At 37.5% G+C, this 18,348-nt stretch overlaps 1 protein-coding gene and 1 long non-coding RNA gene across 15 annotated transcripts in view; one reads left to right on the forward strand and one right to left on the reverse strand.

Moving 5' to 3' along the window:
* The window catches only part of LOC111758592 (uncharacterized), a 272,253-nt gene extending 254,106 nt beyond the window's left edge, over positions 1–18,147 (reverse strand). For 8 of the 13 annotated variants that reach the window (XR_010049374.1, XR_010049371.1, XR_010049372.1 and 5 more), the window contains exons 1-4: positions 17,967–18,147; positions 16,739–16,794; positions 5,256–5,410; positions 3,587–3,804 (exon numbers count right to left, since the gene is read on the reverse strand). This is a non-coding gene — a long non-coding RNA (uncharacterized LOC111758592). Of the gene's footprint in view, positions 1–743; positions 3,805–5,255; positions 5,558–12,267; positions 12,291–16,738; positions 16,795–17,966 lie in introns of those variants that run through there. The other 5 variants (XR_010049373.1, XR_010049370.1, XR_010049363.1 and 2 more) reach the window with 5 other exon arrangements.
* Cnot2 (CCR4-NOT transcription complex subunit 2) overlaps positions 17,999–18,348 on the forward strand; it is a 93,001-nt gene continuing 92,651 nt past the window's right edge. Inside the window, exon 1 of one of the 2 annotated variants that reach the window (XM_063255131.1) lies at positions 17,999–18,139. In XM_063255131.1, coding sequence (XP_063111201.1) covers positions 18,135–18,139 — 5 coding nt within the window. In that variant the 5' untranslated portion in view covers positions 17,999–18,134. The remainder of the gene's footprint in view (positions 18,140–18,348) is intronic. The other variant, XM_063255132.1, reaches the window with a different exon arrangement.

Genomic DNA, 18,348 nt, shown 5'->3' on the forward strand with positions numbered 1-18,348 from the left:
CAAAAAACTCCCCCTCTTCAAACATACTTATCTCATCATTGTTGGCATTTTCTGAAGCAGTTCTCAAAGTTTTTTGCAAATGTCTTCAGTTGTGCCCTAATGCCCTGAACTCATTAAAACTATTTACCTTTCATGGTCATTTTAACTTTGGGGGAGAGCACAAAGTTGCACGGTGCAAGATCCAATGAATAAGAGGGATGAGGGTATTTTTTTAAGCCTGCCTTACCACTGGACAGCGTCTGGTAGCAGCATTCACCATAGTTTTGGTAACTGCTGTAAAGATACTCATGAAAGAGGACACCCACAAAGTAGCAAGGACAATGGGATAACTGTGTGTGAAGCAAGAAGATATTATGAAGGGGATTAATGGCAATGCCTTTTTCCAGAATATTTAAAAAATTTAAAGCATGCTATTTTTTGACCAACCCTTATACAGTACTGTCCTGCTTTTAGATGTTAGTTTAACATCTTGCTTAAAATATTGTAAAACTTACAGTAAAAGAAATCTCTCATCTGGCCCTTTTCAAAACATCTTTTGTGATACACAATTCACATTTCACATCAACCCCTTATAAAGTTGTTGATTCTCAATCTTTAAATAAGTGTTGGAACCCAGACTCAGCCTTTTAAGTATGATATCCTTATCAAACACAATTAGGAATCATGTTTTGTAAGATATTTACTGAAACCTTCATTAAAAAAACTAAAACACTTAGGAACACATATTAACACATAACAAGTGGTGAAATTTTCCAAAGGTGAAATTTATTTGGTTGATTTTGCATTTCCTATGCTTAATTTACAATGGATTCCTTTATAAAAGAACACTTACCAATTGCTTACAAAACTAACGTACTGAAGAATTGAGAAATTCATCATGGGTTTTTCTCTCCTTCATTCTCTTCCTTTTGTAATCTCTTTCCATTAAGAAACTATATAAATTCATACAAGCTCAATGTAATTAAAAAAGTAAAATATGCATGATATACGTTGATTTAATATACAGATTTTCTTCTGTTAGTACAGAAAGAAGGCATTTTTGTTAACATTCCCAGATTTTGGGTCAGACTGCCAAAGAAGTGCTCTACCATTTAGAAATCTGATGTTTTATGACTTTTTCTTGTATTTCATATCAAATATCTTCTCATGGGCAGCTGCTAAGTTTAACAGTGATTAATTAATTCTCTGGGTCTTGCCATGACTGTTCTATGCTCACTTATGTGAGTTGTTATGGTCTGAATATGATTTCAGGTTTTGCTGGAAACTTGGTTCCCAGTGTAATGATGCTGGGAGCCTGCAGAACTTTAAAGTAGAGCCTAGTGAGAGGTTGTTAGGGGACTGAGGAAACTATACCTGCAAAGAGTTAACCTAGTTCTTATGAGATCTTAGTTTTTGCAAGAACTGATATAAGTATAGAAGGGCAAGACCAGTTTTTCTCTGCTCTCTGGCTTCTTGTCTTGCCAGAGACAATGTGAGTTTTTTCATACAACATTCCTATCATTTTGCTATTATTTTCTATTGGAACGCTCAGTAGAGCTAGGCAGAGGTCTGTGCCATGTTCTTGGACCTCCAAAACTGGGAGCTTTTTTGATAAATTACCAGGCTCAAATATTTAACACTGGACAACAGATTAACACATGGTTTACCAAAGAACTGCTTCATACTGTAGGCTGCTTAAAAGGAAAAGTTTTGGGACAATATTCCTCCAGGTATACCTTTATCAAAGACACAGTAGCTGTAGTAACTTTCATAATACAGATAATAACAGAAACTTTAGTATTATTAGTAAAGTACAGTAACTTTTTTTTAAAAATTTTTTTTCTTTTCTTTTTTTTTGTGGTACTGGGAGATCGAACTCATGACCTTATGCTTGGCAGGCAGGCGCTTATGCCACTGAGCTAAATCCCTGGCCCCTTAGTCTTAAAATATTTTATGACTATAGATGCTACTTTATGTAAGGCATTAAAAATGTGAAGTTTGAGAATTACTGCAAATATTTAGTAGCTATTTTCTTGTAAGTATTTTTTTAATAAGTGATTAATTTTGTGCTGGAGAAACAGCTTAATGATAAACTGCCTACTATGTGTGAGGTCCTTCTATCAGGTCTTCTAATTTTTTGCAGTACTAAAGATTGAACTCAGGGTTTTAGCACTGAATACATTCTCAACCGTTTAAAAAATTTTTGTTGAAGCTTTTTAGGCAGTATCTCACTAAGTCACTAAGTCGCCGAGGAGAGACTTAATTTGCAATCCTCTTGTCTTAGCTTCCATGAGTGTGCCAACACACCTAACTGTGACAGGTCTTTAAAAACCCTTGTAGTAATTGTAAAAGGTTGTACCATCATGTGAGCTAAAAGGATTAGTTAATATATTTATGTAAAAACTGTCTAAAATATTCAAATGGCAAGAAAATAAAACACGATCACTAGTTGATAGTACAAAATACAATCACTTAGCAATGTTTCACTTTCCTACCTTATCTGATTACTCTTGATATCTCAACAGAAAATACGGTAACAGCTAGCTAGCACATTTCTTTCTGTAATAGTCACTTACATACTCTATTTTCTTTCAAATGCCTTATTAGTAATTACTATGTTTCTCTACTTAGAAGTGTTAGATTACATGTAGTCTTCCACATAAAAAATTATCATCATAAACAAAGCAACTATTACTTTGAGTATTTGCTTCATTTTGTTTTCACATGCTATCTGATAAAGTTTTTCCAACTCGAAAGGCACAATAATGCTACTAGGCACAAATTTGATGTAGCAAAACTGAGGCTTGGAAGGGCTAAGCAATTTACCCAAGCATGAACAGCTTATATGTCCTAAATGCATAAAATTACAGATCTCAGTTACTTGAAAACTTCCATCTCATAAAGCTTTACTCCTCAAATCTCCAAAGACTCACTACCACATGCGTTAGTATCTGTGACTTTCCATAAAAATCTTCTAGTTTACTTTCATTTCAAAATTCATCTAAAACCAATATATTTTAGATCACAAGGAAGACATAAAGATATAAATAAATGATTTCACTTGATTTGTATCCATGTTTTCATTTATAGCCAAGCTATGTAAATTAAATTGTCCTGGCAATGATAAAGAATAAATAAATGAATGATGCATACAGCTCACAAAATTAAGTCACTTTAATACTGTTCTGATTAATTCCAAAAGATGATGTACAATAACAGAAACTTATCACATGGATGAGGATATTTGAGAGGGAAATATGTCATAAAAGTTTAACACATTCTTATCTGTAGTACATGCATGATTGTTCCATTGGGTAGCATGTACCACTGGTAGTTCACAGCTGCGTGGAATATAAATTATACCCACGTTGTGAATGTGCTGAACTGTGAAAGAACTGGTTCATACATATGGCATATAATAAGACTGAGAAAGGGCATGATTATACTGTATCTCATCACTCTTTTGAGAACTAAGTGACAATGTATTAATTATAATTGATAATATATAGATATCACAATATGTTAATTACAACTTATAATAGCATATATAGATATATATTTAGGGTTGGTTTTTACGCCTGGTTTCTGGTAGAGAGCTGCTAAATACCTGGGAATACTATGCAGAAAAATCTTTTGTCCTGATGAGGTCACTCCTGGTGGGCTTCTATAGATTCAGGTTAGAAGCTGGTTGCCAGGGGGATCCTAATCATGTGACTACAGGGTTGGATTTTTCAGACCTCTCCCTCCTGAATCTTTGGAGATTACTTTAATCAATGGCTAGTGATGTCACCAATCATGTTAATGCTTCGAAGTCTCCACAAACAGCTAAAAAAAAAAAAAAAAACTGGATTCAGAGAGCTTTTAGAGTTAAACACATGGACACACTTAGAAGGAAACATACCTGAAGGCATGAAATCTCCAGGCCCTTTCACCCATATACTTTGTAATATCCTATACACAAATGGATAAACATAAAGTGTTTCTTTGAGTTCTGAAAGTCACTCTAACAAATTACACCTGAGGACAGGGTCAAGTAGGGTCAGAATTAAATTAGGATACACCTAAGTGGTGTAGGCTGGAGAACTAATTGCTGAGTATAGAATATGGGAAATAATCCCATACATCTGTTGTCAGAAGGTTTAGCAGTGTGAGAGAATAGAGAAAAACAGTTTGGTGTTCCTATCTTTGAAAGACAAAATGCAAATGCTTGGCACATAACTGAAAATCACACTAGAATGACAAATGAATATTGAGTCAAAACAGAGCTTTATGTTAAGATGTGGAAGCATTTTTCTGTTATTCTCAAAATCCACTGTCTTTACTTTTATATTCACAACCAGGATATAATTAAATAAAGGTAGAGAAAATATACAAATTCAGGAAAAATGAAGTGGGTATGTCTTATAATGTCACTGTAGTCATCATGATATTTCACAAACGTCTGAGATTAAGTTTTAATAAGGATCCTCAAGCAATATAGTGCTTTTGTAAGTTAACAGTAACTTCAACCTATATATGGAAGATTTAGACCTACCAAGTGATCTTAAAAATAATACAAACAATTGAACATGTCCCTTTCTCCAGAAGACACAGACAATATTTTATGTAAGTACTATGTGCTAACAGATTGTACCACTGTAGCTCTTAGACACTCATTTTAGAATGGTCAATGTTTCAGCTAAAGTACACTATGTTCTGGGCTTTAAAAAGTATTTTTAGGTATTATACTTTCATGATTTTGTGCATTTTCTAAAACTACGTATAGAAATTATGTATATGCGATGTAAACATTCACCTAAAATGAAGTACAGAGGACCCTGGACTTACAGACTCAATTTGTTCATGCGGGTTGGCTGTAACTCAAGTTGGTTGTAAACCAATATTATCTTTCCTTTTTAATTTTAATCTTTTCATAATAAAAAAGGGTTGTATAATGGGTATAATTTACCAGAAACACAAGTAATTCTCCTGCTGTTGCCACCAAAAAGTTTCAAAATGTATTCAGTTTACCAGAAACAACAATTTCATGCTGTACTCACCAATCAAGTTGGTATGTTTGGCTTGCAGGAAAAGGATGAAATGGAAGATGGTGATTGTTTTTTTTTTTTTTTTTTTTCCCTGTCTTTTTCCTTTTTATCGGTACTGAGTATTGAACTCATGACTGCCTGCTTACAAGGCAGGTGCTTATGCCGCTGAGCTAAATCCCCGGCCCCGATGGGAATTGTTTGGAAGGGTACTAACATCAGATATTTGGGCTCAGAGCGATGCTTACTTACACTTATATTCATTTTTCTGGCTTTGAAAGTCTGTATTTACAACTGCAGAAGTGGCCAGCAATCTGGTTGTAATTCAAGACTTCATAAGTAAACCTAAAATTCTGGTTGTAACCCCAGTTGTTCTTATGTCAGGCTGGTCATAACTCGAGGATTCACTGTAGTTGAGAAAACACAGCATAAGTATTGTTTTGCTGCTTCTGTATGATGGGGGAAATATTTTATTGTATTAAATTGACTTAAAAACTTACATAGCATTTTAACTTTGACGTGATTGGAGGATGTATCTGAAGTAATTATTCTAGCTGAGTAAGAATAGTCAAGTCAGGTGACAGGAGTGGATATGACACAAAGTGTAGACATGCAGTACAAACTGTTCTAATGTGATTCTCCGTCTTTCTAGGGTGCTAATAACGCACTGGAAATGGCCTGGATTAGGCATGATTTAAAACCATCATGTCTACTCTTGTCCCTGGCATTTAAAATACTCCAAAATCCTGACACTCTACCCTAAATAAATCCCATCAGTCCCTTCTGATTCTAGTCAGTGGTCCATTTTCATTTCTGTGTATACCTCTGATATGCATTGTAGCTTCACCTTCTAAATTTGTATGTTGAAATCCTAATCTCCACTATCTCAGAATGTAACTGTGTTTGTAGACAGACTGTAAAGATTTAATTAAGGTAAATAAAGTTGCATAGGGGACCCTAAGTCCAGTATCTACTGTCCTCATAATGAGTTAAAAAGTCAGGCACTGGGGCACATACTTATAATCTCAGCACAGAGGTGAATGTCAGAGGACTGAAAATTCTATTCAGGGCAGGCACTGTCTGAACAACAAAAACCAAAACAAATGCAAAAACAAAGACAGGACTGGGCTATAACTAAGTGCAAAAGCCCTAGGTTCAATACCCCGTACCATAAAAAATAACAAGTTAGGAGACATATAAACATAAAGAGAAGATCATGTGAAAACATGGGAAAAAAAGGTATCCATGTTTGACTTCTAGCCTCTAGAAGGAAATTTTTGTTTAAATCACCCAGTCTATGGTACTTCATATGGCAATCCTAGCAAACTGTCTAGTATTGCTTATTATGCCCTACTCTGAAACCATCCTTTTTATCAACCCAAATTACATGCCATTCAACATAAAACAATCAGCTACTCAGTGAAGTACTCTTTGACACACCAGCCTTCTCTCAACTAATAAAAAAAAATACAGCCTCTAAACATATATGTATATTAGCATTTCCTACCTCATAAGAAATCAGTTTCATGAGTTAATATAAAAATATATTTTAAATGCTCAGTATGCATTGAACTGCTACTTCTGTTGCCACTGTAACTATTTCCAAATTACATTTTATCCTAATTAAATCATTTTGTCTCATGGAAGAAATTTATATTTTTACCCTGTAGGTGACAGGCATCATTACAAAGATTTTACACAGTCGGTAAATCTCCTAAGACTTACATAGTAGAAAGCAACATCTAGTAATAGTGTGAAACACTAGAGGTAAAATACCGGAAGATCTTTGTATCAGAATGTCTCCCTAAAGCCTTGTGCACTCAAGGTGGGGACATGGAGAGGTGACTAGATCATAGTGGTATGGTACTCACCAGTGGATCAATCCACTGAGATATGTATATATAGTGCTAAATGTGCTGTTGGGAGGGGAAGCTTTGCTGGAGGACAAGGGTCACTGGGGTGTGGTCTGGAAGCCTGTAACTCCCTCCCTTGTCTTTGATTTCTCTCTGCTTCTTCCCACCACTCCATGAGATGTTTCTCCTCTGCCATGCTGCTTTGCCATGGAACCACACAAATATGGATTGAAACCTCTGCAAACAGTGAGCCAAAATAAACTTTTCCTCTTTTAAGTTGTAGGTGTCAGATACTGTGTACCAGTGACAAGAACATGACTAAGACAAACAGTTCTAAAAGTTCTTTCAAAACTTCAGATGGAGAATTATAGTTACAACTTAAAAGGATGGCTGTACGAATACATAAGGGTGGAATGAAGGCATATTTGGTAAAATATACAGGACCTGGTGCTTAGTTATGGAATGTAGGAAAAAAAGTAAGTTTAAAAAATTTTAAAATTAGAATTATATTTTAAAACTTTTTGTATTTGACCATAAATCATTTCAAATTTTCTCTACATACTTCATAGTATGCAAGTTGCTTCATCTAACCAGTAAACAATGCAGTAAAGATTACTCTTGCAATCAGTTTGTTGCACACATCCTCATTTTCTTATGATACAGTTTCTAGAAGAGGAACTGCTGGGACAAAAGCACAGGCTCAGGTTTTTGATACATATTAACAAACTGCACTCTAGAAACTTACTCTGAGCAGTTTAAGAAGCTCTATGTCTTTGAACTTCTGCCAGTACTATCAAGAAATAATCATTTGTTAAAATTACTCCTTGAAGACTACATTAATGTGCAACATATTTTGTCAAAGTTGGGTTATTAAACGTCGATAATACTGCTACTTAAAGTTTAACATTTTTATATCTTTCATAAACGTTATACCAACTCATTCTCTTAATAAAGTATTTTTTTTCAATCTAAGCAATTTTTCTGAGGGGTACCAAAAATTTAACACATATTTCAGAAACACAAATACATATCAGTTTGAAATACTTTCCGGTAAAAGAAAATAAAAGAAAGCAATGTACTAGTGTATTTTTTCTACTCCTACTCTACACATTCAGTATGAAAATGCTTGTTGTTCTATCTTTTCCAATAAAAACTCAAAGTAATAAAACTTTCAAATCAGATCTGTCTCCTTATGAGTGATTTTTCTCATTTTACCATGTTCAGACTATTTAAAAAAAAATTTGAGCTTTTTAAGTAAATACAGGGATAATAATGTGGTCCATCTTTAGGTCTGAATAAGGTCCTAAATATATGTCAAACTAACAGATTAAAATAGTAAATAATACTTACTATATAATTGTATCCTTTTTTTTTTTTTTGGTACCAGGGATCAAACTCACAATCTCTCTGGCCTCAGTGGTGCTCATGCCACTGAACAAAATACCTGTCCCACTTTTTTTTTTAAAATAATATTTCATCTTATTTAGCTCAGTGCCTGGTAAAGCCAGAGGTCAAGAGTTTGATCCCTGGTACAAAAAAAAAAAAAAAAAAAATTAAATTCATATTATGGCTCCAAGTCACTAACAGTTATACTTTCGAATTGTTAATAGCTGGGCTAAAGGGTTCAGCAATGTTTTTATATATGCCTACATTCGTACCATATGTATTACATTCACACAGAGACAATCTTTTAACACACTATTTTACATCAGAGGTTAATATAAGAAGGAAGAGAAAGCAGAAAACGCAAGGAAGACACTTTTAGGGGAAGGGAAAGAAGAAAGGGGAAAAAAAGACATAAAGAAATGTTTTATTGTCTGTGGGGGATGAGGTGTCACTTTGTAGGCCCAACCCCCTCTAACCTGCAATTTACAATAGCCGCCCTGGTATGCGAGAAGGAGGTAGAACGGGAATGCCCGTTCTCAGTGAGCCCTCACCCTCTGGAATCCATACTGTGAGCTGGCTTTGTTTTGCAGAAGTCTTGAGGAAGTGGCTGGCCACCCTTTGTGACACTAACAGCAGACAAATTAACAACATTCTTGAGCTAATGAATTTCTTCCTGGGCTAGAGAAGTTGTGAGAACTGGTTGTGATTATTTACTTCACTTAGATAGTTTTAGAATAAACATTGTAGTCTGTCACGTTGTAGCTTGCCACAAAGAATGCCTTTTCACTACTTAATTATCTGGGCTCTGTGAATTGATCGGGTTTACTATATATGAATCCTAAAATAAAGATTGTGCGTACAGTGCAGTGCAGTGCAGTGTAACGCGATGCAGACAGCAAAGGTGTCTCTCCTGTCTTTCTTTTCCAAGCGCTGTACCCCCCGTGTCCCGACAAGGCGTGCGTGTTTACCTTGCCCGGAGTTCAGAGTGCTCTAGACACTCACGACAAGTGGCGCCCGAACAGGGACTCCGAAGATCGCTTAGGAAGGTAAGTATAATTTTATTACGGGGAAATGGGACAATCTGCTTCCTCTCCTTTCTTAAAAATTCTTAAACATTTATTATCTATATATGGCATATCGCTCAGGTCAGCTGACTTGGATATGTGTATTGATACAATTAAAGAATATAATCCTTGGTTTCCAGATGAAGGAACTTTGGATGTAGAAGTATGGAGGAAGGCAAGGGTTAGTATAGAAAGGGCTATGCAACAGGAGGAAAAGATTCCTTTACGTTTTTGGGCTATTTGGTCGGTTGTGTACTCTTTATTAAAAGCTATGGAAGATGAACATATTGTAGAAAATCTTCAACTAGAAATTAAGCCAGTTATTCAGGAATTGCCCCTCACAGAGGAGGAGCAGAATGTAGTTCAAAATGACGCTATCGCTTTAAGTAGTGAAAAGGCGTCCAAACCAAAAGTAAAATCCGCTACAGCCGACTCAGCTTTAGCTGCCGCAGCAATATCAAATTATGACAATCGCCCAATTTTACAGGCTATACAGCATTTAACACAAGAGGTGAAACAACTCTCCGTTAAGCAGAACCCGCCTGTAGTTCCCTCTGCACCTCCTCCATCTAACCCTAATTGGAGTAAAGCCAAGCTAGCTTTGGCTGATTTACCAAAATTAGGGGATTCTGATGAGGAAAAGCCTGCCTTTGCTTTCCCTGTAATCAGGCCTCAGCCAATAGATGGAGAGGCAGTTCCCCCTAGATGGGAAGCATTTAATATGGATGATTTAGCAAAATTAAAAAAGGCTGTAACCCTTTATGGCCCTCAGGCTCATTACACTAGAGAATTAATAACATCAGTAGCAGATCACTATGGTAATCTTGCTCCTTATGATTGGAAAGCCTTGGCCAAAATTCTTTTAAAGGAGCCAGAATATTTACAGTGGCACATGTGGTTTATGGAAGGTTGTGCGGAAAAGGCAAGACAAAATGCTGACGATCGAGATCCGAATATTAGACTCCTTTCTTATCCCATGCTCTCTGGTACAGGTTTCTTTGATACTGTTGAGCATCAGGCAGGAGCTCCAAGAGAGATTCATGCTCAATTAAAAGATATTGCTTTAAAAGCTTGGGATAAAATACGGCCTAAAGGATCAGAATATGGATCTTGGGCTAAAGTTCTGCAAGGAGCCAATGAACCGTATGTTGAGTTCGTTACAAGACTTCAAAATGTTATAGAAAAAACAGTAGTGGGACAAGACTTACAAGAGCATCTCTTAAAAATGTTAGCTTTTGAAAATGCTAATGATGAATGCAAAAGGGCTTTAATTCCAATAAAAGATACTGGAACGATTGACAATTTTATAAAACAATGTAAAGATTTAAATTCAGAATCTAGGAAAATGCAACTGTTTGCTGAGACCATGGCAACCACGTGGACTAATTGGCAATCTAAAAAGGAACAGTCTTTAAAATGTTTTAATTGTGGTCAGATAGGACATGTAAAGAGGGCCTGTCCAAAACTTGTAGGCAATGATCAAAAAAAAAGATCTAGAGCTCCTGGCTTATGTCCAAAATGCAAGAAGGGAAATCATTGGGCTCGTAAATGCAGGAGTAAACAAGTTAATTCAGCTGAACAAAAGGGAAACGGGAGAACGGGCCCTACCCCGGGCCCCGGACAAATCAATGGGGTAACTCTACCGTATTCTCCCTACAGCCAGCCACCCAACACAGTGCCGCAGTGGACATACCAGCCTTAAAAGATGTAGAATTAAGAGGAGGACAATCTCCCGTGAGAATTCCTACAGGAATTTTTGGTCCTCTGCCTGCGGGAACTTTTGGCTTGCTCACGGGTAGATCTAGTTTAAATCAAAAAGGCATTACTGTTCACTTAGGAATTATAGATACAGATTATACTAGAGAAATTCAGATTCTGATGTCCTCACTTACAGATTATAAATTATTAAAGGGAGAACGTATAGCTCAACTCATTTTACTGCCTTATATCCCAATAGGATCCTCTGTTGTTCAGCGAACAGGAGGGTTCGGCAGCACTAACCCTATTAATGTAATGTGGACAGCTAAATTATCTCAACAACAACCTCTTATTAATATTTTTATTGAGCATAAGAAAATTCAGGCTCTTATAGATACAGGCTCGGATATTACTATTGTTAAACCTACTGATTGGCCTTCTCATATTACTTATACTATTATTCCATGTAATATAAAAGGAGTAAGTAAAACTCCAGTAAATACAATTAGACAAGCCACAATGCATATACATATAAAAAATGAAGAGGGTCAAGTTGCTGTTATTAAACCTTATATCTTAGAGGTACCAGTTTCTATTTTAGGAAGAGATGTATTAGAACAATGGGGAGCTTATATACATTTTTAATATTTTACATGTTTCTACAGCCTAGGGAAATAAATCCTTTAAAGCTTAATTGGAAAAATGATGACCCAATTTGGATAGATCAGTGGCCTATGACTACTCAAAAGTTACAGGCAGCGCAGGAATTGATTGATCAACAGCTTTTTCTACATCACATAGAACCATCCACATCTCCTTGGAATTCTCCAATATTTGTGATAAAAAAGAAATCAGGCAAGTAGAGACTTTTAACGGACTTACGTGCTGTAAATTCATCCTTAATTCAAATGGGAGCCCTTCAGCCCGGTATTCCTTTACCCTCAGCGCTCCCTGCTGGTTGGTTTGTATATGTTATAGATTTGCAAGATTGTTTTTTTAACATCCCATTACATCCAGAAGATAGAAAACGGTTTGCTTTTTCAATTCCTCAAACAAATTATCAAAGACCTTATCAAAGATATCAATGGAGGACTTTACCCCAAGGAATGAAAAATTCCCCAACTATATGTCAAATTTATGTTGATGCAGCATTAAAACCAGTGCGTGCACGATGGCCTCAGGTTTATACGGCTCATTTCATGGATGATATTTTATTCTCATATAGTGATAGAAATGTTTTAAAAGATATTTTAAAAACTTTACCTCAATATTTTTCTCCGTTTGGACTTGTAATAGCACAGGATAAAATTCAAAAGAAAGAAGTTAGTCATTATTTGGGATATATTCTTACTAGACAAAAGGTGATTCCACAAAAAATGTCTATTAGGAGAGATAAGTTATCCACTTTAAATGATTTTCAAAAATTATTAGGGGATATTAATTGGCTTCGTCCCACACTAGGTATTCCTACCCATGCATTACAACATTTGTTTGCTACTCTACAGGGCTCTTCAGATCCATCCAGCCCTCGTTCTTTAACAACAAAAGCCGAGCAAGAATTACAGTTTGTAGAACAACAAATTAAGGATGCATTTTTAATTAGGATTGATCCTAAATTGCCTCTAACTTTATATATTATTAATACTTTTCAATATCCCTCTGCAGTTTTAGGTCAAAATGCTATGCTAGTAGAATGGGTATTCACTAAAACTAAGCAATCTAAAAATGTTATGCCTTATATTGACATGGTTGCAGCTTTAATTATAAATGGTAGAGCTCGTTCTATAACTTTGATAGGAGAAGATATAAACAATATAGTTATCCCTTTAACTAAGAAACAATGGGAATATTTGTTGTCAATTACTGAAACCTTACAAATTGCTTTAGCAGATTTCATGGGAACTTTTTCATATCATTTTCCTAAAAGTAAATTATGGGATTTTTTTAGACGTCAACAATTTGTGGTTAATACCTTATTAGCTGTACAGCCAATTCCACAAGCTTTGACTATATTTACAGATGGATCTAAAAATAAAGCTGCATATTGGACTCAAAAATCTTACTGGGTACGTCAGACAAATTTTAACTCTGTACAACAAAATAAACTTTTTGCTATATTACAAGTGTTTTTAGATTTTCATAACCAACCTATTAATATTATAGCCGATTCGGCCTATTCTGTTGGAGTAGTGACAAATATCTATTCAGCTGTGTTATATTCTAATAAGCCTGCTTTATTGTCTTTATTTCAAAATTTACAAATACATGTTCAAAAAAGAAATCATTCTTATTTTATTACTCATTTACGTTCTCATTCTCAGTTACCCGGACCATTAGTATCAGGTAACAATGCAGTGGATTCCTTAGTTATGTTCACCACACCCGTTAAAGAACATCAATTTAATCATGCAAATGCAGGACATTTGCATCTTAAATATAAGATACCTTTTACAAAAGCTAAACAAATTGTAAAAGCCTGCCCTATTTGTAGACCATTACATTTAAGAATTATTCCCGCAGGTGTCAACCCTCGAGAAACTCAACCTAATGAATTATGGCAAATGGATATTACACATGTACCTTCTTTTGGTCGGCTTTCTTATGTACATGTAGTTATTGATACCTATTCTTCATTTCTATGGGCTACTGCTCAACAGGGAGAATCCACTAAAAATGTTATTGTACATTTATTGGAGACTTTTGCAGTTATGGGAATTCCTTCTAAAATCAAAACAGATAATGGACCTGCTTATACTAGCAGAACATTTAAACAATTTTGTGATCTCCATAATATTATTCATATTACAGGGATTGAATATAACCCCCAGGGTCAAGCTATTGTTAAAAGAACACATGGCACTCTTAAGTTGCAAATTAAAAAATTAAAAAGGAGGAGTCAGGAGGATATTCAGATACCAATACTGTTTAAATTGCAAAACAGTCCAAAAACATTACTGCATCAAGCATTGTTTATTTTAAATTTTCTCAATTTACCACAAGGTGAAATATTAACAAGAGCTGAAAAACATTTTGAACAGCAACAACAGCCTTTTGTGATTAATGAACCTATTTGGACTAAAACAGCTCCAGAGGCTGAATGGGAGAGGGGCACATTGCTCTATAGGGGGAAAGGTTTTGGTTATATCTCCACAGAAAATGGAATTCAGCAGTGGGTCCCTGGACGATGGATCAGGACCCGCGTCTCCAGATCCTGTTCACCAGCCCCGGAGACAACTCCCCAAGGAACCGGAACCGTGCCTTCAGAAGCGAGCGCAAAACCAGCTAGAAGCTGAGGATGCTGAGTTTGTTCCTATCGCAGCCATGGCCAGATTACAGCTAAGAAAATCCCGCCGCTCACAGCGACCAAATTTAAATCCCCTCCCTACATGGGGACAATTAAAAAAATTGACCATAGAAGGGCAACGGCTTGTCCTTCAAGCAGGAAAGCCTTTAAACCCTGAAAACTTGTTTTTAGCTTTATGTGCCTTGCTCACCGTTGCATCGGGGAATGAGGTACCTCCGCATTCGTACTGGGCATATATTCCAAACCCCCCTTTATTAGAACCTGTAAAATGGGGAACTAGTGATATTTTACTTTATACCACACCTAGAGAAATTTTGTCAGCACCGTGGGCTGATTTAACCCCCCACAATCAAGATGATGGGACACTATTCAATTTTACTTATTATGGTAATCAAAGGCCTATTTGCATTGGGGAACCGCCTTGCATCCCTCTGGGATGGCAGTATTGGATTCAACATGGAATAAAAGCAGGCAACAAAAGGACAAGGCTTCAAGCCTTGGCTGCTCAAACCTTTAATGTTACCTGGAGAAATTTAACAGCACCTGATACAAATACATTTCCTGTATGCCCTGAATTCACTTATAAAAATATTTCTTATAATCCCATAATTTGGCAACTATGTATGGGAAAATTTGCTAAAAATATTGATGGGTATATTATTTGGGGACCATTTGGAAAATTCGTTAATGGATGTGCTGAATGGAATGAGACAAGATGTAATCTCTCTGTTGTGTATAGTCTTCCAGATCCAAAGAAAATAACTAACGGAGCTCCTATATTTCAACAAAAGACGGCTCTCTTGTGGTGGGGAGATGGTGGAATCGCTAACCCTGCTGTTGCAGCCGAAGAATACCCTCATCACCTTCAAAATCATATTTGAAAGATCCCAGCCGCTATGCAACCTGTAACCTTGTACAATGTTTCATATTCAGGGACTAGTCGATCTGTATCTACTACTTATAATTTTACTAGGTTTAAAATGTATAATATTACTGTTTGTGCACCTCTGCCTTATGTCTTTTTAGTGGGAACTTTTAATTTTACACATTTTTCTTGTACTTGTTTAAATTGTCAATTGTTTACATGCTTAAATAACACACTAAATTTCACTAAGCCTTATACAGTTATGCTGTTACAACAAAAAACTCATATTTGGTTGCCTGTAAATTTAACTCGACCTTGGTCTCAAGACCCGGTAATTTCTGTTACTACTGAATTTTTTAAACATCTGTTAAAACGTACAAAAAGATTTATTGGAATAGTGGTTGCTGTACTGTTAAGTCTGATAACTGTAGCCTCTCTAGCAGCAGTCTCAGGAGTAGCTTTACAAACCTCTTTGCAAGAAAAACATGTTGTCGAATTATGGCATGAGAATTCTCATAAACTTTGGTTAACTCAGTGGCAGATAAACGCCAGACTACAACAACAAATAGACCTCCTTAAACAAACAGTTGAATGGATGGGTAGAAAAATATTGGCTCTTCAGCATCAAGTGTTTTTAAAATGTGATTGGAATTCAACTACTTTCTGTATAACCCAACGACCTTATAATCAGACAGAACATGAATGGGAAATGATTAGAATGTATTTAAATGGAAACACCTCTGCCCAGGAGGAAATAGAATCTTTGCATAATCAAATTGACAAGGATTTTGCAAAGCAAAATGATGATAAATCTCTAGCACAATTCGCGCAATTGCTTGCTCAATCTTTGAAAAGATTAGATTCCAAAGGAATCTGGCAGAGCATTACCCACACTTTTAGTGGCATGGGACTTAGTTTAATTATAGTTCTCATTGCCATAGTTCTTGTGTATTTTTACTACATAAGACGAAATGCTATTAATAACCTGATCTTATGGAAATTGTTGTTAAAAAATAAAAAGGAAGGAAGTGTGGGGGATGAGGTGTCACTTTGTAGGCCCAACCCCCTCTAACCTGCAATTTACAATAGCCGCCCTGGTATGCGAGAAGGAGGTAGAACGGGAATGCCCGTTCTCAGTGAGCCCTCACCCTCTGGAATCCATACTGTGAGCTGGCTTTGTTTTGCAGAAGTCTTGAGGAAGTGGCTGGCCACCCTTTGTGACACTAACAGCAGACAAATTAACAACATTCTTGAGCTAATGAATTTCTTCCTGGGCTAGAGAAGTTGTGAGAACTGGTTGTGATTATTTACTTCACTTAGATAGTTTTAGAATAAACATTGTAGTCTGTCACGTTGTAGCTTGCCACAAAGAATGCCTTTTCACTACTTAATTATCTGGGCTCTGTGAATTGATCGGGTTTACTATATATGAATCCTAAAATAAAGATTGTGCGTACAGTGCAGTGCAGTGCAGTGTAACGCGGTGCAGACAGCAAAGGTGTCTCTCCTGTCTTTCTTTTCCAAGCGCTGTACCCCCCGTGTCCCGACAAGGCGTGCGTGTTTACCTTGCCCGGAGTTCAGAGTGCTCTAGACACTCACGACAATTGTCCTGCAAACTTTCCTAAAGTAAAAAAAAAAAAGTCAGTAAACGTTTAAAGAAATGAATATTGAAGGGCAATGTAATACATATCCTAGTGGCCACAAGAGCACCTTCTGGAGTTTAAATAAATTTATACATCTGCTAACAGATCAAAGTACCTTTCATTCAAACTTTTACTTCAGAGTAAGATTACTGTACTTTGTTTCTTGCCTTTGGCTTGCAGTGTTAAATTTAAATTGCGTTATAATGACTCTTCGGGGAAGGAAAGGTGGAAGAAGGCGGAAATAAGTTTTATTTACTTTAAACCAACTGTACATTAATAAACTATCAATGAAACAAAAGTTTCCACGTTATGAAACTACACAATTCCAAAACACATATGCGTAACATTCTTCAGTCAAAATATCTAGTATAATTATAAAAACTGAAGTTTACAGACACACAAAATAAAGGGAGATATCTACAAAGAAAGTAAGTTTAGTTTCACTTTTGGTGACAGCTACTTTTGTGGAAACACAGACTTCACTCCTTCAGGTTTCCACCAAAATCACTATGTCAAGTGATTTCGCTGATGGCACGGCTGGTCGCTCAGGCTCACCAAGGGGACTCAGGAGCAAGAACTAAACAACAGGCCGCAAAGGTAATTCCACTGAAGTTCTTTTGCTCAACACTGCGTTAAAAACCTACTTAGTACTTCCTACTACCAGGTTAAAATAAATAAAAGGAAGAGGGAGTGAGTAGGCACTAATTGCTTCGGCACAGGGGAACTCACTACTCTGGATGGAAAGGGGACGGCCAACAGGGCGCTGGAGGATGCAGGGACTGAGGGAGGAAAAGACAGCAGTCAGATCTGCTCAAGGTGGCAACTAGGAGGGGACCCGATCCGTGCGGAAGTGCGGGGGCGGGGTGTCCCACACAAACACAAACACGCTCAGAGTCCCCCCGGTGGGCGGGCCGACGCTACCTCACCATTCCCCGCCCCTGGACCCCACAGCCCGCCTCGGACCCATAGCCCAGGCCCAGCGCGAAGCAACCGGGCCTTGGCTGCAGAGGCCCGGGTATCTGTAACAACAGCAGTGGGCTACAAGCCTCCGTGAGAATCGGTAAGAATCAGTGCTGCCGCGGTGAGGGCAGTGGGAGAGTGAAGCCCGTCTACCTACGAGCTTACACGAGCGCGGAAGCGGCCTGCTCACCCTCAATCCTGTGTCCGATGAGCAATCGCCGCTCCCACCTTCCGCTGCCGCCTTAAGGGAAGCTAGAGCGACGGGGGTCACGACGGGGGTCAGAGGGTAAAGGTCTTGCTCCCAGCAGCCTCCGCGGTGGATACGTCGCCATCTTGGATCCGCGGGACAAGAAAATTCATGCGGTGAGTTTTTGGCAAATTTTCGGAAGTCTGGCAGCGGGGCGCGCGGCGGGGGCGGCGGATTTGGGGCCCCCGCAGGGCAGGGGAATGTCTCGGGGCCGGGCCAGTCCCTCCCGGGGTCCGCGGGTAGCGTCCCGGCCCACCGCTTCCCGTTGCTTTTGTCTCGGCTCCAATCGAGAAAGGGAGAGCGGAGCGGGCGGGGAGGGGGGTGG

This window comes from Cavia porcellus, unplaced genomic scaffold (assembly GCF_034190915.1).
Source record: "Cavia porcellus strain 051 isolate PalLab524CR breed Dunkin Hartley unplaced genomic scaffold, mCavPor4.1 scaffold_8, whole genome shotgun sequence".
Taxonomy (NCBI): Eukaryota; Metazoa; Chordata; class Mammalia; order Rodentia; family Caviidae; genus Cavia; species Cavia porcellus.